This window comes from Ixodes scapularis, unplaced genomic scaffold (assembly GCF_016920785.2).
Source record: "Ixodes scapularis isolate PalLabHiFi unplaced genomic scaffold, ASM1692078v2 PGA_scaffold1__304_contigs__length_218370807, whole genome shotgun sequence".
Classification (NCBI taxonomy): Eukaryota; Metazoa; Arthropoda; class Arachnida; order Ixodida; family Ixodidae; genus Ixodes; species Ixodes scapularis.
Window position 1 is genome coordinate 80,197,993 of NW_024609846.1, and position 15,873 is coordinate 80,213,865.

At 51.2% G+C, this 15,873-nt stretch overlaps 1 protein-coding gene across 1 annotated transcript in view; it reads right to left on the bottom strand.

Annotated features, from left to right (window-relative positions):
• Nucleotides 1–15,873, bottom strand: part of LOC8034870 (calmodulin) — a 130,101-nt gene that overhangs the window by 7,778 nt on the left and 106,450 nt on the right. Inside the window, exon 3 of the mRNA XM_042290808.1 lies at nucleotides 1,336–1,479. Coding sequence (XP_042146742.1) covers nucleotides 1,336–1,479 — 144 coding nt within the window. The remainder of the gene's footprint in view (nucleotides 1–1,335; nucleotides 1,480–15,873) is intronic.

Genomic DNA, 15,873 nt, shown 5'->3' on the forward strand with positions numbered 1-15,873 from the left:
CACTTTTACAATAGCGCTCAAGCCCCTCCTTCCCGGAGCGAGCGATCCCTCAGAAGCGGCAAGCGTAGGGCAGTTGAAACCTCTGGGTATAACGTCACAATTAGCGTTTGGTTTCTCCGTTTTTCTGGCGTGTATTGCGTTCGTGTCAAATGCGTGTATCATCCTAATTAAAAAAAATACGCTAAAATTTCCATGTACCTTTTTTTTTTTAATATTAGATTTTCGGTATGCGTTATCGAGTTCACATACCAATTCTGAAGCATGAATTCCGAGCCACCGAATTTGCTTCTCTGACCAAAAACAAGTAGAAATGGCCATAATTCAGAATGCAATGACTTCGCATGCAACTCATATACAGGGAGTTTATTTTAAAGTTCAGCCTAATTGTTAAAAAAAAAAAAGGTAGCTAATCGGTACGATGAGTCGGGCAATTAACTAAAATATGTTAATTAAAGTTTTGATTATTGAGAATAAACACATGTTTCTAATTAAAAACTTGCTGAGCGTGATCGGAAACCCCCGACTGAGTTATTATTAGAAAGACTTGGAGCACGTGGTGCGGCAGAAGCAAGGCTACCGGTGCGAACTTGAACGCGCCCGCGCAGTTTTTCCATCTCTTATAATCCGGGTTTTCTCGGCCCAGCCTTGTGCTTGTTACACGAATGGTCACTTTAGCACAAGATGCTGCACTTGTATTACACCTTCAAAGTCCTTATAGAAATTGTGGATTGAGAGGTTTTCGATGACGCTCAACAAGTTTCTAGTTGGAACCATATGCTATTTTTATTTATTAAAAAGGTTATGAAGAAGTTAATCTGATTCGACTTATCGTGAGGATTAGACGCCTAAATTTGTTCCCGTGGCCTTTTAACTCACGTGCGCAAACCGAAGTGGTGTAGCTTTCACGGCTTTATTTAAACAAAAGCCCTGTATATAAAAACCCTAACTAGGCTGGCAAACAGCACCGTGTCACCAACATTTATTTACGCTTGACCACTACAGGCCACGATGAAGTTTGTTATATCGAAGAATATTGGTGATTTTTCGTTCCCCTGTTGGGACAGGGCGTTCAAGGTACGTCGTGTAACTCGCCGACAGTCACCAAAGTTGCAGAGACCCGCTGAGCCCCGATTTTAGCAGGCGCCTCGTGATGGTCCTCTCCGGTTCGAGGACACTCCTACAAACTAGATAGTGCAGGTACGCGCACTCTGAAGTTTGAACAAATACTTTCATAAGGAGCGCATGCTTTGATTTCAGTTACATACGAAGCCTTTGACCGTTACCTGACCAAGTGCGCGAGACAAACCATAAGGGAGGATAAAGAGCGCGGCGTACCGTCGGTGTCGACCATGGTGACCATGTTCCGAAGCTCTGTCTCCGTGGGACGCTGCCCGAGCGATCTCATCACGATGCCCAGCTCCGACGACGTGATCTTGCCGTCGGAGTCCTTGTCGAACAGCAGGAAGGCCTCCTTGAATTCTGCACGAGTCCCGGGACACAATAAAACAATATGTATACCACGGTTAAGTTATGGATCACGACAGAAAACACTGGCTAGATAAGTAGCTGAGGGCTGAGTGTTGGTCCGCTCAGATAGGTTCGTCGAATAAATCATTGAAGAAGTGTTTCACAAGCCAACGATGCTTGGCCCAAAGGCAGGTGTGACCTCTACCTGCATCACATGTTTTTCCTGAAACGCAACATGCTTGTTAGATTTCACGTGCAAATTAGTCCTATATGTGTCATTCAGCTAACTTTTTTTTTTTTTTTTTTTTAGTTGAAACCGTGAAGTTTTTATCTTTCAAATTTATACGTAACAACGTCTCAAAGAACACTAAAATATACACGAAACGTCTTGTAAACGTCACGTATTGTTAACAGTAATTTTTATTGTACTAATCATGGTCTTTGGGCTTCTTTATACATCGCTTTTGTAGTTCTGTCACCGAATGTTGTGTCGTTATTTTTTTTTACAATTTAATTGCCAATGAAAGTCACTTTTAATATCGTGTTTTTTTCTTCTTTGGTGCGTCTATTGCGCTTGCAAGCATCTTATCATGTCTTACTTTGCTCGCCATTTATGCGATCATATCTATAGTACACTTTTATTGTGGTTTTTTAGTGATTTTTTTAGATTTTTTATACCCATTTTTTATAGTGTTTTTTTATTTTGTGGTTTTAATTGCACAAGTTCGCGGATCTGTTTTATACTTTTTTTCTATTTTATATCGTAGATTATTTCATTGTGGTTTTACGTACACTTTTTTTTCGCAGAGTCGTTTCGTTTTTATTTATGTTTTGTTACATCGTAGGGGTTTTTGTGGTTTTTAAATTTTTTTTTTCAGATTCGTATTATTTTACTTTTTCCTTGATATTGTAGCGCGCGCAGCTGGCCAAGTAGGCAGCGCGCGCGTGGCCTAACGGTTATCGTACCGAAAAGCCAGGGTTTGATTCCTGGCAGCGACGCATCTTTTGCTAATCCTGCAATTCAGTTTTCTGGTGGATTCGAGAATCCTGTTGCTTGTTCGAGGTCCGAATATTCTACGCGTCGAACCTTCTACGCCGGTTGTTCCAGAATCTTACGCATGTGTACATAAGGGGCTTCGCGTGGCGAGCCGCAGTCAGTTTCGCCCCAGCGTTCGACTCTGCTGTCACGCCGACTTCGACGCCCGCGACGCTCTGCTTTCTTCTGTTCTCTTTTTATTTTTGGGCACAAGTTCGCCCCATTAAAAGTTTTCAGGAACATATACTATACGACTTGAGTTACGTTTACCAAGTTTTCCAGACTTCTTCAGGGAGCTCTTATACTCAGAGTCAACTATTTTGTGTTAAGGCCATAGTGTAGCTTCCAGTGCTGCAGCCCTGCACCGCGGCAAATATGTGCACATGATTTCCTCTTGCATTCGCACGTACAAGTAGCTTTTACAGCGTTGGAGTACTGCGGAAGCCATACTATCCTTGAAAATGTAACAAAGAAGAGCCGACGCCAAGTATTATCAAACAGCCCTTACCACAGAAAAAAGTGTTGGGTTGGATTAGAAACACCGTGTCGTCATATGGTTGTAGACTAAAGCGTCACATCTTTTGAAACTGATTATTGCAATTTATAAAAGCCAGGTATAATTGATTTGTTCCATGTTGTATTTCAGCACAAAAGCATATTGCAAGCATGTTTGAGCCCAAATTTCTAAGGATATGAACCCTTCTATTACGTATATTACACTCCCACCAGCCAAAGTAAAGAAAAAAGAAAAAAAAGCAGACTATAAATTCACAGGCGTTCTGCAGGTCGGTACACAATAAAAGTGTAGAAAAGCAGGCACGCTGGTGAACTACTTCTATACTTCAGCCAGAAACGAGGAAAAATAGCGGATTTACACGTACACTGTCTAAAAACATACCCCGAGTTTGACGGTGTGTGTGCCAACAGGGGGTAGAAGCTGAGCTAGTTTGGTGGTACGTATTACAACGGTTAAACCAGCTGAACTACGAAAATAGGGAGAAAGGAGTATTACAGCCAGCGATCGCTTGTCTTTACTCCTTTCTCCCTATTTTCGTAGCTCAGCTGGTGTAACCGTTGTAGTAAGGTGTGTGTGCTTCTTGTCTTGTCTTGGGTTGAAGTAGGGCAGTTTACAACATACTGTAGGTATTCTTAATAATTGCCTATGTCCAAAACACAGCACCATCATCCTTGAATGGCACCAGACTACGGGTATTTATACAGGCTACGGGTACTGGCGCGATAATCCAACCTCTATATAAACTGGGAAAGAACTCATTCGCAAAACCTGTGATTGAAGTTAAACATCACAAACAAGATGATTGATCATTTCGATGTCAAACACTAACTAGCACGCTTGACTATTGGTACGGGGGTGCAGTGGAAGTGATGGACTTTCTTGCAGGGACGCCTGCACAAAACCAGGCAATTAATGTTATTGTGATGCAACATAAATATGTGTTCTTTTTTTGCTTAGGCCGTTATAATGGCGTGTAGCACCTGCAACGCCTTCTATGCGTTGTTTAAAGGGATACTTCAACGATATTTGAAATACACCCGTCGTGATCAGAAAGAGGCTGAATATGATCTACAATATCTCTGTCAACGACAATCGCACGTTTGTATTTTGAGCCTCCATGGCTGTATGTTTCGTTATAAACGACCCACTGTGGCAAGCGCTCGGACAGTATAGCCAGCGGAGAGCACGTCATCCGGTGCAATTGTGAGGTAGCCTCCTAAGTACGACCAAATCTAAGGCAAAGTTGGGAAGTATCGCGGTAAAAATGTATGGAGATAGTAGGGAGTTTTCGTAGACCGCGTTGCCCCCTCCGCTAAGCGTTCCGCAACGAAGAAGTTGCTACTGCGCCTGCGCGCCGATAGCCTTGACTGTGGAGTTCCCGCTATCATAGCGGGTTGCGGAGGGTCTTGCGGGACGGCGAAAACGATCTGCGAAAACTCCCTAGTATCTTAGAAATACATTATGTATTCATTTATATTTTTGTATACCGCGATACAATTTTAGAGCGCAGCTCTTAGGAACCCGTTTCCGGGTTGAGTGGCGTAAACGTCGCGTTGCATTATGGGGCGTCATAGTTTCCCCGCTAAATTTAGCGGTGAAACTGAATTGGTGTTGAGGTCCCGCAACGTCCGTTTGCCTGCTAAATTTAGCGGGAAAACCTAACCCGCTAAATTCAGCGGGGAATTTTTCCCGCTAAATTAAGCGAGAACTTCTCCGCTAAATTTCCCGCTAAACTTAGCTGGAAAATTTTCGCTAAATTTTGCGGAAAAATTAGGGAGTTTTCGTAGATAGTTTTCGCCGTCCCGCAAGGCCCTCCACAACCCGCTACGATAGCGGGAACTCCACAGTCGAGGCTATCGGCGCGCAGGCGCAGTAGCAACTTCTTCGTTGCGGAACGCTTAGCGAAGGGGGCAACGCGGTCTACGAAAACTCCCTATTAGCGAAAATTTCCCGCTAAATGGGAGGGGAGGAAGAGAGGAGGAGGGGAGAGGCATACCCTCCCCTCCGTACTGTCCCCTCCTCCTCCTCAAAAACTGCGCTCTAATTTCGCATTACAGAGGATGGTAAACGTCTTTCATTTTTTTGTTTGTTTCACCTGTACGTTTTGTATTTCGGTTTAAAAAAAAATATTCGGGTGTATTCTTGTTATCGCGATACTAGGGCCGATGTATTTTGTTGGAATCTTAAAAGAATCGTTGACAAGTTCACACAGAGGGAGCAAGACCAAGTTTCTTCCGGGACATTTTGTGTCTCTAACCGCACATGACTCCCTTCTTTATTATGCAAAAGTTAACACATTTTCCCCATGCTTTAGGGGGTCCATTATTTCAGTCGATTAAAAAACTTGAAGGCCCTTTCGCCGCGCCCGACTAACAGATAAAAGAAGACGAGTTCCTTGAACTTCATTTCAAATGAACGTTATAAGGTCACTGCTGAAAGAGGCGTCGGAATCGAGCATAACCGTAGTGACTTCTCCAGGTAATTTGGGAGGACTGGAAACTGATTTAGGATGTCACTGGTATTTCGTCTCAGAAAGAGAAGAGATGCGGAAATAAAACCACGCTCGAACCGCGGTGAAAAAATCGCTTGCTTCCCTTACTACTTCCCAAAATATAAGATATTAAAATGCTCATTCTGCGGTAAATTTGATTCCAGCTTCGTTCAGGCTCCAACACGCAGAGAGAACTCGCTTGCTGGTTTAAAAATAAAATCTTGTATTCCAGAGCATGCTTTTTTTTGTTCATCGTGCGCTTTAAGGGAAACACCAAAACATCAAAAATAATGTTTTTTTTTATAACCATATATTTCATTGTCTGTACTTCGGCCCCACCAAAATGTGTTCCTATATTTGTATTTCCAAATATTTGTCTATTTTTCAAATGTATTTCTGATACGGATCGCGATGAATTTTTATAAATATTTTTGTATCAGTGTTTTGGCTGTTTTTGTCATGCATTTTAGTATTTGTATTTCAAAATACATTTGAGAGTATTTCTGCCCAACCCCGAGTGGCGAGGCTGACGTGGACAAGACGATTGCAAGTATAGGACATCCCGCTGCCATGTGTCTCTGCTGGTGTGGCCAAGTGCGCGCAATTACAGGCTTGCCAAAACTACGTTCACGCGCACGCTGCACATGCTTGCACGCACGGGGCACCAGTGAGGCTATAGTTCTAGTCGAGACAGGCATAGCCACTACCTGCCGATGTTCCTAGACGGGCAATATACAAACGAGGTTCTAGCGGCATGCACCAGGTGCCATTTTCTAATCGTTTAATTCGTTTCAAAATTCTTTTTCGTGTCTTTTTTAACAAGATATTGGGGTGTCCGATGCGAGGCTTCTCCCTTGAACTCGTATAAACGAAGAAATAAGCGCCGAAATTTCGTTGTAGCATCCCTTTGAGGCGAGGCGCGATTTAGGTGCTGACAATGTGGCAATTCAAGTTTTCTTCGCAGTATCAATGAAAAGCGAGGGCGGAAGTGTTGTAAAAATATTACATTTTGTCACTGAGCCTCGTCTGAGCAACGCGACCACCTAGAATCCTAGATAATCACCTAAAAGATATACACCAAATCCTAGATGATTACTTAGAGCATATATGCACACTCAGAGGCACTGTTAGCGCGAACATACGATATCGGCGCTTTTTCACATTTCACTTGGCAAGGGTAAATAAATGATCACTTTCTACCGCACTAATGGTTTTGGTGTCAATCTTTCAACACAATGCAAAATAAGAAAAAAAAAAAAAAACGAATGATTGCTCGTTTCAGCTAACAATGTAGCGCAGTATAATAGCGTACCTACAGCGTCCTCATAAATCCGGAGGATCCTGTAAAGCGCTGCATTTTACCACAGAGGTGCGCGAAGGTAATAAAAGCATCGCATGAAAATTAAAAAAAAAGCTTACCTAAGTAAAAAAAAATAAATAAAACGATAACTGATTTTCCCTACCTATGACGCCCGTTGCTATCCACGCAGCCTTTGACTAGCGCAACAAGCGACATGATGACGGCAGCCAAAAGCAGATGATGTTTTTGAATCACAAACGGCGCGCGATCAATAAAACACATTAACTGGACACAAAACCAAATAAAACCGATGGTTCGTAGAGTAATTTCGGCCACATGTCTGCTTTGGGCGCAACCAAAGGCGCAACCGGGCGGTGAGCTTGCACCGAGTCCGCTGCCGCCATCTGTCGGTTGTTGCGCCGATCAGAGGGTGCGTTGATAGCAGAGGGGCACCGTAGGCAGAAAGAAAAAGGGTTATCGTTTATTTTTTACTTTTTACTCAGGTAGGTGTGTTTATTACAATTTTCATGCGATGCTCCTACCACCTTCGGGCACCTCTGTGATAAACTGTAGCGCGAAACGTTACTAAGCCGATTTATTCGGTCACTTTAAAAATATTTCATCCGGATTCGTGGGCAGGCTGTAAATTCTACGAGACTTGCGGGGGAAAAAGATTAGCGTAGGCAACCTCATTTCTCATAAAAAAAAAGAAAAAAAAAAGAAAAGAGCACACCTAAATATTTTTGAAGTTTCCCTTTTTTGCACCGGGATTCCGCAGTTATTTGCCGAGGGGTGAACCAGCACGGCATTTAACGGCATTGGACCAACTCCCCACTACCTTTTCATCCAGTAGTGGTGTCGTACACCGTGGGCTAAGATAACGTTCCGTCGGGAATGTTACAGACTCTGACATTGATCTTTTCCTTCCACACCTAAACTCAGTGATGAAGCTTTGACGGCGCTTTTTACGTATATGGAAGTTTAATCCGTGTGACGGATATTTTATGCCTTTTATTTAAACATCGCGTAACACGAACATCGGGTCAGATGTAAGAAAATTACGGTGTTACTGTTGAGCACGCGTTGACTCAAACTTCTCTCGTGCTCTTTACGCATGCACGCCATCAAACTTGTCGCTTGTCAGCGAAAAGTGACACGTCGTCTGCGCGCGGAGAGAGAGAACAAATGGCAAGATCGAAGCGAAATAAGCACGCGATTGACCGGTGGGTAGGCGCACGCGCCCATAATTACCGTAATCGATGAAAACAAAAGAAAAAGGTAAACGACATTTCCGATTTAAAGTCATTAAAAAAGGAAAGGAGTGCACCATTTCGCCATCTGCGTCATTGATTCAGGGGGAAATTACAAATCTGACTTTTTTTTTCCAATTTTTTTTTCCATAACATTTCTTGTTTTTAGTGTAAATATTTTGTTTCGGATAATGGAATCATTGCCAGTATTTTGCAACATTACAAAACAGATGTTGGGGTTGCCAGTGGTCCTTTAAGAATGTGCCACCAAAACATCTTGCCCCCAATAGCGTCTTATTCCTTTTTCCTCATCATATCTTTTGGTGGCTCGAGGATTGCCTCCGGCGATGATGATAAAGGTTGCAATAACGAAATAATGGTAAGGAAGGTCATCTTGAGCCAATCGCGCCAAGCCGCTGCAGCGACTTCCGTTCCAGACGTCTCAACAGTGGCCGCGGAGACAACGTGCAGTTAGCGGCGGGTAATGGAGAAACTTGCACGCGATGTTGACGCTTCAGAGGAAGGGGTGGCTACATTTGTCGCTGCTCACGCACCGTGGCTCAGACGGAGGCTGCCGGCTGCAATCCAGACTGGAGTCGTGTAGCCTCGAGTTCATCTTTTTCTGGAACTGTCGTTTACGAGTGCGCCTTTTTAAAGCGAGAGCTTTATGTGGGATTTTGGTTGCGCGTGTTGGCGTTGGTCGCACCGTCGTGAGGCCATGCGAGGAAGAGCAGTGGAGCGAAGTTGCTGATTTGACGTTATTGGCGACGTGTGCGATCAAAAGTGTCACTGTGGTCGGCCTTCCACGATCGGCCAAATGCTGACTATGACGTCAGCAAAGGTTTTCTCATCGATAGAAATAAGAGAATTGTAAGAACTCCAATTTTGGCGGTGTTGGCAGTGTTGATTGCAGAGTGCAATGATCTCAAGCGTCCACCATGCCAATTATAAACACCGTGGAACTTGTTGTTCGTAAGCTAATGACGTCAAGAGTGGAAACCGTAGGAGGGCGCCACCAAAACATCTCACCGCTAATAGCCCTGAAACGAGAAATAGTTTCACGTGATGTCATGGCGTTACCCGTGGTGTCGCATGAGGAAGCGTCACTTGACGTCGCAGCGCTACGCGTGGCGTCGCATGACGAAGTGCCACTTGACGTCGCGGCGCTACGCGTGGTATCGCACGACGAAATGCCACTTGACGTCGCGGCACTACGCGTGGTGCCGCATGACGAAGTGTCAGTTGACGTCGCGGCGCTACGCGTGATGTCGGATGACGAAGTGCCACTTGACGTCGCGGCACTACGCGTAGTGCCGCATGGCGAAGTGCCACTTGACGTCGTGGTGCCGCATAACGAAGTGTCAGTTGACGTCGCGGCGCTACGTGTGTATCCGCATGACGAAGAGTCAGTTGACGTCGCGGGGCTACCCGTGGTGTCCCATGACGAAGTGTCACTTGACGTCGCGGGGCTACGCGTGGTGCCGCATGACGAAGTGCCGCTTGACGTCGCGGCACTATGCGTGGTGCCACATGACGAAGTGCCGCGTCACGTCGCGGCGCTATGTGTGGTGCCGCATGACTAAGTGCCACTTGACGTCGCGGCACTACGCGTGGTGCCGCATGGCGAAGTGACATTTGACGTCGCGACGCGTGGTGCCGCATAACGAAGTGTCAGTTGACGTCGCGGCGCTACGTGTGTATCCGCATGACGAAGAGTCAGTTGACGTCGCGGCACTATGCGTGGTGCCACATGACGAAGTGCCGCTTCACGTCGCGGCGCTACGTGTGGTGCCGCATGACTAAGTGCCACTTGACGTCGCGGCACTACGCGTGGTGCCGCATGGCGAAGTGCCACTTGACGTCGCGACGCGTGGTGCCGCATAACGAAGTGTCAGTTGACGTCGCGGCGCTACGTGTGTATCCGCATGACGAAGAGTCAGTTGACGTCGCGGCACTATGCGTGGTGCCACATGACGAAGTGCCGCGTCACGTCGCGGCGCTATGTGTGGTGCCGCATGACTAAGTGCCACTTGACGTCGCGGCACTACGCGTGGTGCCGCATGGCGAAGTGACATTTGACGTCGCGACGCGTGGTGCCGCATAACGAAGTGTCAGTTGACGTCGCGGCGCTACGTGTGTATCCGCATGACGAAGAGTCAGTTGACGTCGCGGCACTATGCGTGGTGCCACATGACGAAGTGCCGCGTCACGTCGCGGCGCTATGTGTGGTGCCGCATGACTAAGTGCCACTTGACGTCGCGGCACTACGCGTGGTGCCGCATGGCGAAGTGACATTTGACGTCGCGACGCGTGGTGCCGCATAACGAAGTGTCAGTTGACGTCGCGGCGCTACGTGTGTATCCGCATGACGAAGAGTCAGTTGACGTCGCGGCACTATGCGTGGTGCCACATGACGAAGTGCCGCTTGACGTCGCGGCACTATGCGTGGTGCCACATGACGAAGTGCCGCGTCACGTCGCGGCGCTATGTGTGGTGCCGCATGACTAAGTGCCACTTGACGTCGCGGCACTACGCGTGGTGCCGCATGGCGAAGTGACATTTGACGGCGCGACGCGTGGTGCCGCATAACGAAGTGTCAGTTGACGTCGCGGCGCTACGTGTGTATCCGCATGACGAAGAGTCAGTTGACGTCGCGGCACTATGCGTGGTGCCACATGACGAAGTGCCGCGTCACGTCGCGGCGCTATGTGTGGTGCCGCATGACTAAGTGCCACTTGACGTCGCGGCACTACGCGTGGTGCCGCATGGCGAAGTGACATTTGACGTCGCGACGCGTGGTGCCGCATAACGAAGTGTCAGTTGACGTCGCGGCGCTACGTGTGTATCCGCATGACGAAGAGTCAGTTGACGTCGCGGCACTATGCGTGGTGCCACATGACGAAGTGCCGCTTCACGTCGCGGCGCTACGTGTGGTGCCGCATGACTAAGTGCCACTTGACGTCGCGGCACTACGCGTGGTGCCGCATGGCGAAGTGCCACTTGACGTCGCGACGCGTGGTGCCGCATAACGAAGTGTCACTTGACGTCGCGGCGCTACGTGTGTATCCGCATGACGAAGAGTCAGTTGACGTCGCGGGGCTACGCGTGGTGTCCCATGACGAAGTGTCACTTGACGTCGCGGGGCTACGCGTGGTGCCGCATGACGAAGTGCCGCTTGACGTCGCGGCACTATGCGTGGTGCCACATGACGAAGTGCCGCTTCACGTCGCGGCGCTATGTGTGGTGCCGCATGACTAAGTGCCACTTGACGTCGCGGCACTACCCGTGGTGCTGCATGGCGAAGTGCCACTTGACGTCGCGACGCGTGGTGCCGCATAACGAAGTGTCACTTGACGTCGCGGCGCTACGTGTGTATCCGCATGACGAAGAGTCAGTTGACGTCGCGGGGCTACGCGTGGTGTCCCATGACGAAGTGTCACTTGACGTGGCGGGGCTACGCGTGGTGCCGCATGACGAAGTGCCGCTTGACGTCGCGGCACTATGCGTGGTGCCACATGACGAAGTGCCGCTTCACGTCGCGGCGCTACGTGTGGTGCCGCATGACTAAGTGCCACTTGACGTCGCGGCACTACGCGTGGTGCCGCATGGCGAAGTGCCACTTGACGTCGCGACGCGTGGTGCCGCATAACGAAGTGTCACTTGACGTCGCGGCGCTACGTGTGTATCCGCATGACAAAGAGTCAGTTGACGTCGCGGGGCTACGCGTGGTGTCCCATGACGAAGTGTCACTTGACGTCGCGGGGCTACGCGTGGTGCCGCATGACGAAGTGCCGCTTGACGTCGCGGCACTATGCGTGGTGCCACATGACGAAGTGCCGCTTCACGTCGCGGCGCCATGTGTGGTGCCGCATGACTAAGTGCCACTTGACGTCGCGGCACTACGCGTGGTGCCGCATGGCGAAGTGCCACTTGACGTCGCGGGGCTACGCGTGGTGCCGCATGACGAAGTGCCGCTTGACGTCGCGGCGCTACGTGTGTATCCGCATGACGAAGAGTCAGTTGACGTCGCGGGGCTACGGGTGGTGTGCCATGACGAAGTGTCACTTGACGTCGCGGGGCTACGCGTGGTGCCGCATGGCGAAGTGACACTTGACGTCGCAACGCGTGGTGCCGCATAACGAAGTGTCACTTGACGTCGCGGCGCTATGTGTGTATCCGCATGACGAGGAGTCAGTTGACGTCGCGGCACTATGCGTGGTGCCACATGACGAAGTGCCGCTTCACGTCGCGGCGCTATGTGTGGTGCCGCATGACTAAGTGCCACTTGACGTCGCGGCACTACGCGTGGTGCCGCATGGCGAAGTGCCACTTGACGTCGCGGGGCTACGCGTGGTGCCGCATGACGAAGTGCCGCCTGACGTCGCGGCGCTACGTGTGTATCCGCATGACGAAGAGTCAGTTGACGTCGCGGGGCTACGGGTGGTGTGCCATGACGAAGCGTCACTTGACGTCGCGGCGCTACGTGTGTATCCGCATGACGAAGAGTCAGTTGACGTCGCGGGGCTACGCGTGGTGTCCCATGACGAAGTGTCACTTGACGTCGCGGGGCTACGCGTGGTGCCGCATGACGAAGTGCCGCTTGACGTCGCGGCGCTACGTGTGTATCCGCATGACGAAGAGTCAGTTGACGTCGCGGGGCTACGCGTGGTGGCCCATGACGAAGTGCCGCTTCACGTCGCGGCGCTATGTGTGGTGCCGCATGACTAAGTGCCACTTGACGTCGCGGCACTACGCGTATTGCCGCATGGCGAAGTGCCACTTGACGTCGCGACGCGTGGTGCCGCATAACGAAGTGCCGCTTGACGTCGCGAGGCTACGCGTGGTGTCCCATGACGAAGTGTCACTTGACGTCGCGGGGCTACACGTGGTGCCGCATGACGAAGTGCCGCTTGACGTCGCGGCACTATGCGTGGTGCCACATGACGAAGTGCCGTTTCACGTCGCGGCGCTATTTGTGGTGCCGCATGACTAAGTGCCACTTGACGTCGCGGCACTACGCGTGGTGCCGCATGGCGAAGTGCCACTTGACGTCGCGACGCGTGGTGCCGCATAACGAAGTGTCACTTGACGTCGCGGCGCTACGCGTGTATCCGCATGACGATGAGTCAGTTGATGTCGCGGGGCTACGCGTGGTGTCCCATGACGAAGTGTCACTTCACGTCGCGGGGCTTCGCGTGGTGCAGCATGACGAAGTGCCGCTTGACGTCGCGGCACTATGCGTGGTGCCACATGACGAAGTGCCGCTTCACGTCGCGGCGCTATGTGTGGTGCCACATGACAAAGTGCCACTTGACATCGCGGCGCTACGCGTGGTGCCGCATGGCGAAGTGACACTTGACGTCGCGACGCGTGGTGCCGCATGACGAAGTGCCACTTGACGTCGTGGCGCCACGCGTGGTGCCGCATAACGAAGTGTAACCTGACGTCGCGGCGCTACGTGTGTATCCGCATGACGAAGAGTCAGTTGACGTCGCGGGGCTGCGCGTGGTGTCCCATGACGAAGTGCCACTTGACGTCGTGGCGCTACGCGTGGTGCCGCATAACGAAGTGTAACCTGACGTCGCGGCGCTACGTGTGTATCCGCATGACGAAGAGTCAGTTGACGTCGCGGGGCTGCGCGTGGTGTCCCATGACGAAGTGTCACTTGACGTCGCGATGCTACGCGTGGTGCCGCATGACGAAGTGTCACTTGACGTTGCGGAGCTACGTGTGTGTCCGCATGACGAAGTGTCAGTTGACGTCGCGGCACTACGCGTGGTGCCACATGAGGAAGTGCCACCTGACGTCGCGGCACTACGCGTGGTGCCGCATGGCGAAGTGACACTTGACGTCGCGACGCGTGGTGCCGCATGACGAAGTGCCACTTGACGTCGTGGCGCTACGCGTGGTGCCGCATAACGAAGTGTAACCTGACGTCGCGGCGCTACGTGTGTATCCGCATGACGAAGAGTCAGTTGACGTCGCGGGGCTGCGCGTGGTGTCCCATGACGAAGTGTCACTTGACGTCGCGGGGCTACGCGTGGTGCCGCATGACGAAGTACCAATTGACCTCGCGGCGCTACGTGTGTATCCGCATGACGAAGAGTCAGTTGACGTCGCGGCACTACGCGTGGTGACGCATGACGAAGTGCCACTTGACGTCGCGGCACTACGCGTAGTGCCGCATGACGAAGTGTAGCAGGCGTCGCGGCACAACGTGTGTGTCCGTTTGACAAAGTGTCAGTTGACATCGCGGGGCTACGCATGGTGCCGCATGATGAAGTGCCACTTGACGTCGAGGCGCTACGCGTGGTGTCGCATGACGAAGTGCCATTGGACGCCGCGGCGCTACGCCTGGTATCGCATGACAATGTGTCACTTGAAGTCGCGGCGCTACGCGTGGTGCCGCATGACGAAGCGTCACTTTACGTCGCGGCACTACGCGTGGTGCTGCATGACGAAGTGCCACTTGACGTCGCGGCGCAACGTGTGTGTCCGCATGACGAAGTGTCAGTTGATGTCGCGGTGCTACGCGTGATGTCGCATGAGGAAGTGCCACTTGACGTCGCGGCGCCACGCGTGGTGTCGGATGGCGAAGTGTGAGTTGACGTCGCGAGGCTACGCGTGGTGTCGCATGAGGAAGTGTCACTTGACGTCGCGGCGCTACGCGTAGTGCTGCATGACGAAGTGCCACTTGACGTCGCGGCGCTACGTGTGTGTCCGCATGACGAAGAGTCAGTTGACGTCGCGGCACTACGCGTGGTGACGCATGACGAAGTGTTACTTGACGTCGCGGCACTACGCGTAGTGCCGCATGACGAAGTGTAACAGGCGTCGCGGCACAACGTGTGTGTCCGTTTGACAAAGTGTCAGTTGACATCGCGGGGCTACGCATGGTGCCGCATGATGAAGTGCCACTTGACGTCGAGGCGCTACGCGTGGTGTCGCATGACGAAGTGCCATTTGACGCCGCGGCGCTACGCCTGGTATCGCATGACAAAGTGTCACTTGAAGTCGCGGCGCTACGCGTGGTGCCGCATGACGAAGCGCCACTTAATGTCGCGGCACTACGCGTGGTGTCCCATGACGAAGTGTCACTTGACGTCGCGGCGCAACGTGTGTGTCCGCATGACGAAGTGTCAGTTGATGTCGCGGTGCTACGCGTGATGTCGCATGAGGAAGTGCCACTTGACGTCGCGGCGCCACGCGTGGTGTCGGATGGCGAAGTGTCAGTTGACGTCGCGAGGCTACGCGTGGTGTCGCATGAGGAAGTGTCACTTGACGTCGCGGCGCTACGCGCGGTGCTGCATGACGAAGTGCCACTTGACGTCGCGGCGCTACGTGTGTGTCCGCATGACGAAGTGTCAGTTGACGTCGCGGCACTACGCGTGGTGCCACATGAGGAAGTGCCACTTGACGTCGCGGCACTACGCGTGATGCCGCATGACGAAGTGCCACTTGACGTCCCGGCACTACGTGTGGTGCCGCATGACAGTGCCACTTGACGACGCGATGCTACGCGTGGTGCCGCATGACGAAGTGTCACTTGACGTTGCGGAGCTACGTGTGTGTCCGCATGACGAAGTGTCAGTTGACGTCGCGGCACTACGCGTGGTGCCACATGAGGAAGTGCCACTTGACGTCGCGGAACTACGCGTGGTGCCGCATGACGAAGTGCCACTTGACGTCCCGGCACTACGTGTGGTGCCGCATGACAGTGCCACTTGACGTCGCGATGCTACGCGTGGTGCCGCATGACGAGGTGTCACTTGGTGTTGCGGAGCTACGTGTGTGTCCGCATGACGAAGTGTC